The sequence below is a fragment of the Phoca vitulina genome, unplaced genomic scaffold (assembly GCF_004348235.1).
Source record: "Phoca vitulina isolate PV1807 unplaced genomic scaffold, GSC_HSeal_1.0 scaffold2283, whole genome shotgun sequence".
NCBI classification, from domain to species: domain Eukaryota; kingdom Metazoa; phylum Chordata; class Mammalia; order Carnivora; family Phocidae; genus Phoca; species Phoca vitulina.
The window spans coordinates 1-4,666 of NW_022591969.1; the positions used below are offsets into that span (position 1 = coordinate 1).

The 4,666-nt window shown below is 58.9% G+C and overlaps 1 protein-coding gene across 1 annotated transcript; it reads left to right on the forward strand.

Annotated features, from left to right (window-relative positions):
• Positions 1-851: 851 nt before the first annotated feature.
• Positions 852-4,572, forward strand: LOC116629699 (epididymis-specific alpha-mannosidase-like; the record flags this gene model as incomplete). The annotated part of the gene is made up of 3 exons (XM_032399939.1): positions 852-996; positions 2,589-2,722; positions 4,298-4,572. Coding segments are annotated over exons 1-3 (554 nt in total), but the record flags the coding sequence as incomplete, so codon positions are not given.
• Between the last annotated feature and the right edge of the window lie 94 nt (positions 4,573-4,666).

Below are 4,666 nucleotides of genomic sequence, written 5' to 3' on the forward strand. Positions count from 1 at the left end.
GGCCAAGGCTAGAACCATGGTCTGACAGCCTTCAGCTGGTGGCTTCAGTGGCTTTAGAGCCAAATTTACCCAGAGTGCAAAGGGCAAAGTGGAGAAGCATTGGTGTCTACAGTCCTGTGTGGACCCAGTCCCCCTCCGCTGTGTGGCCTCAGGCTCGGGACTTCCCTCTCTGGGCCCTAATTCCCTCCCTGTGCAGTGAGAAGCCCATGCCCACCCCAGGATGGTGGGGCAGCTGAATGTGAGAATGTACATAACCTGCTCGGCATAACCCCATAGCAAGTTGTTCCCAATTTTCTGTCTCCACTCGTCCCCCATTGAACAGTTGGGAAAACTGAGACCCCAGAAATCCTGTAACTTGTCATCACCCAGCCAGAAAGGGGCCATGCTGGCCATGGCCTTGGCACACTCACCGGAAGGACATTGACGGCAGAACGTGTCCCCGTGTTGGGGGTGAAATGGATAGACTTTAGAGTCCATTGGAGTGAGCGGGACACGAGGCTTCAGCTGGTAGGGCCTCAGTTTCCCTGTGGGGAAGGAGCTCATCCCACCCCCATTTTGGTACAGAGAATGGAGGGTGCCTGGAGAATCCCAGTGGCACTCACAGGAACACTGCACAGTGGAGGTGAAGCTGGGGCAGGTCCCTTGCAGATGTCTGTTTTCAGCCCAAGTTAGGGGACTCAGTGGGGTTCTGCAAGGTCATCAGTCCCTCTGAGCCTCAATTTCCTGTTCTGGAATGTGCTAGGGACCCTCACCTGCTCCACTAGCAGCTGGTGAGAAGGAAGGAGAGCCGGCCCCTTGGAGGTGGTTTGCGGAGGCAGGCCTGATCCCGTGTTTCCCCCACTGTGGTCGGGATGCAGGTGCAGCACCACCATGCCATCACTGGGACTGAGACCCCCAAGGTGAGAGACATGTACGTGAAGAATCTGAGGTCAGGGATGCAGGGTGTGCACGAACTGATGGCCTCCATCGTCCAGGATAGGACCCCTGCCTTCACAGGTAAGCGAGGCCCCTATGGCACGTCCCTGCAGCTGTGGGAGGGGGGCTGACCCTTTCTGAGCAGAGAGCCTGTGGGTCTCGGAGTGGACCTGAACAACCCAAGCCTCAGACTCTGCAACCACATCCCTTGTGCACCACGGACCCTTGGTCTGAGCTTGGCATGTGCCTTGACTGTTGGGAGCCTCCGTGTCCTGTCTGTGATGGGAAGATGGGGAGGTTACCATGTGAGCCAACTCAGTATGGAATTTGCTCAGAGCTCAGCCCGCAGTGTTTACTGCAGTGGGTGGAGAGTCTGTAAGCTAGGGGGTGCTATTATCCCCACTGTGTAGCTGAGGACACAGTAGAAACAGAGAGGTTGTGTGCATGCCCAGGGTCATCCAGCTAGGAAGGAACAGAGCAGGGATTGAACCCAGGGACTGTGCTCAGTATTGCAGAGGATGCAGGTGTCCTCGGGGACCTGAGCCCAGCCTGGATTCCCCAACTCCCTCCTAAGCTCAGTGTGGGTGCTGATGTCCGACCCTTTGACAGTGAAGGGTTCACACGTGTGGAGTAAGTGATCACGCCAGCTTGAAGCTGAGGAATTGTGAACCAGAAAGTCCTAGGAGCACCGGGACACCTCGGCCTCCCTCCCTGTGCCTGATGTCATGAGCACAGGGCCTGCTGCCCCTTCCCCAGCTCCCACCTCAGCCTGCGCTCTGTCATGGTGCACCCCTCACATCTGACCTCCCTGCTCACTGGCCTGCTCGTCCCTCCCTCTGTGTCTGTGTGCAATGCCGTCTGACGTTCAGACCGGGGAAGGCCCCTGGGGACCACGCACGCAGCACACAGTCCCAGCCCACAGGCCCTGGGGTTGGCTGGGCGAGACAGCTGCAGCAGAGCTGGAACCGGGGTCTGATTTCCCTGCCAGGTGGTGCCGTCCATTCCCATGAGCTCACCAGGGAGGCTTTCCCGAGCAGTGAACGGGTGGAGGTCAGGAAAGGTGTCCCAGCCACAGGGAACAGGCTGGGCAGGGGCAGGGGGCTGGAAAGTGTGTGATGTGTGCAGGGGTCCAGGAATCATCAGACATGGCCAGAGTTTACCTTACTGGGGGTAAAGGATGGAACAGACACGGAACCCAGGGCCACATCGCTGGGGCTCAAATGCTGGGCTAGGCGATTGGAGTGGACCCTCCAGCCTTCTGAGAATTCTCCAGTCCTTCCCAGTGCCAAGCATTCAAAACTTGGGAGCCACACCTTAGTGGCGGGTCAGTTTGGGCAGGTGACTGTCCTTCTCCGGGCCTCAGTTCCCTGGTCAGTCAGTCCAGTGGGGCTGTCAGGGAATGATGTGTCAGGAACACAGGGACCCTCACTGTCCAGAGGGACACGGAGTGATCCCTTCCATCCTCCCCTGCCTGGGGACTGGACACAGAGCCCTGAGCAGAGTATGGGGCCCGCTAGGTACAGGAGCGCACTAGCCCACTGGTCCCTATATTCAGCTGCCCTGGCAGCTCTGCAGGGCTGTGTCTCCTGCCTCAGTTTCCCACGTAGCCAGGGGCCCCCAGATGTGCTGGGTGAGTCCAATGGCGGCAGGTAACGCCGGTTCTCTGTGTGCAGACCCAGGAGCTGGGGGACACGTTGCCGTGGTCTACAACCCCCTGGCCTGGACGGTCACCACCCTTGTTACCCTGACTGTGGGCTTCTCCAGGGTCAACGTCACAGATGAGTCCGGCCGGCCAGTGGCTGCACAGGTATGGCCATGACAGCGTGCACGGGGCACGCTCGCTGTTGCCGACAGCTGTTCTGGGAGGGCACTTCCAGGAATGGGAGCAGGTCACGTGAACATGTGACCATGGGGGCCCACTTGGGGGACAGCCCCATGGGGACCCTTCTCCAGTAGGGTCTGTGGGATCCACCAAGGGACTGACACTGGGCTATGAGCATCCGAAGTGCCCAGAAGTCCCGCCACTGTCCCCTCCCTGGAGGGTCTCCTGGGTGGTCTGCCCTGGTTGGGAGGCTTCTCCTCGCCCCCCTGCCATGGGGCATATTTATATTCTCATGTAAACGACCACTTTCTGTGGAAAGGCCCTCAGGAGTCTTCAGAGGGGCGCTTTGTGGAGGCGCTGATGTTCCAGGCTGGCCCAGATGCCTGTGTCCACACACGCAGATACCAGCATGTGTGTGGTCTGTCTTCCTTTCCTTCCACGGCCTGGAGCCAGCAGGGGGGCCCCAGGGACCCTGCCTGTCCCCCAGTGCCAGTGTTTCCCTGGAAGGTGAGGCAGTGCTGACATCAGCCACTCAGCAAACACTCCCGAAGGCGCATTCTGGTCCAGCCAGGGCTGGGTGCTCATCCCCTGGACAGCAGTGCCACCACGGGGAGGGGCGCTCCGACACTTAAAGGACATGTGTGGTGTGGACTGATGACCCAGGGAGCCAGGGTAGCAGGCCTTGGTTGATGCCGAAGGTTGGTTGATCGACCTGGGCAGGGAGACGGGACGGTGTTGGTTTCAGCAGACCGAACCCCTGGCACCCCCTTCTTCACCCACACGCAGCACCACTCAGAGTAAATGCACTCAACAAATATTTTGGAGACCTGTTGTGTGTCAGGCCCTGCCCTAGGTGCCGGGCTTCCTTAATAACCAAGCGCATGAAGTCCCCGCCTGCAGGGAACTCATATTCTCGCCCTGGGTGACAGGCAGGAAACCAAGTAAGAGCATGTTAATGTGACAGATGATGGTGATGGGGCCAGGGACAAAGTGTCTGCTGTATGTCCCACACAGCCTGGGTGGGACGGCGTGTGCAGCCATTCTGGGGTTCCTAATAGGGCCCCCAGGATTCCCACAAGGGCTCAGATGCTGCATGCTTCCCCAAGAGAGTGGGGGCTCGGCTGAGTGTGCCCAGTGTCCTCCTCCATCCCTCCCAGTTCAGGTGACAGAGGGTTGGGGAAGGCCAGGTGGGTGAACAGGAAAATGCCCCCTTGGGGAAATTGGAGGTTGTGAAATAAGAGTGCCCCTTTGGAGAGAAGGTCCTCCAGGAAGAGGGAACAGCATGAGCAGTGGCTCAGAGGCAGGAGAGAGCAGGGGTGCTGAGAAGGGAGGGCAGTTGCTGATGCTGGAGTCTGAGGAGTGGGGGAGGCCAGGGAGGGAGACGGGGCTGGGGCAGGATCCTGTTGAGCAGGGAGGATGCCTGGAGGGAACTCAGCAGAGTCCAATGATGGAAAGACCCTGCCTCCTGTGAATAGTGAGCACCCTGCCCAGGAGGTGTGCAAGTCACAGGTTACTGAGGACACAGACCCACCATTTTGTTTTGTTCTGCTGGCCTTGCAGGTCCAGGAATCAAAGGAGAAGCAACCTGCTTACAACTTGCATGTGCTGACCACAATCCCAGGCCTCAGTTACCGACACTACAGCATCACGCGCACCCGGGGGACCCAAGTAGACACCAAGCAATTGGGTGCCAGTCTGGCTAGAACCTCCAACTTTGGCCGCAAGACAGAGACACATTCTGGTTCAGGGGGCAGGCACCTAATTCGTGTGGAGAATGACTGTTACACGGTGTTCCTGGACCGGGACACTAACCTGATGCACAGCATCTTGGAGAGGTGAGGCACAGCCATTGCTGCCTCTGAGGCGGAGGCGTGCACTGGGACGTGGGCATGTCATCCCCCCACCTGCCTCTGTGTCCTCACCTGCCCG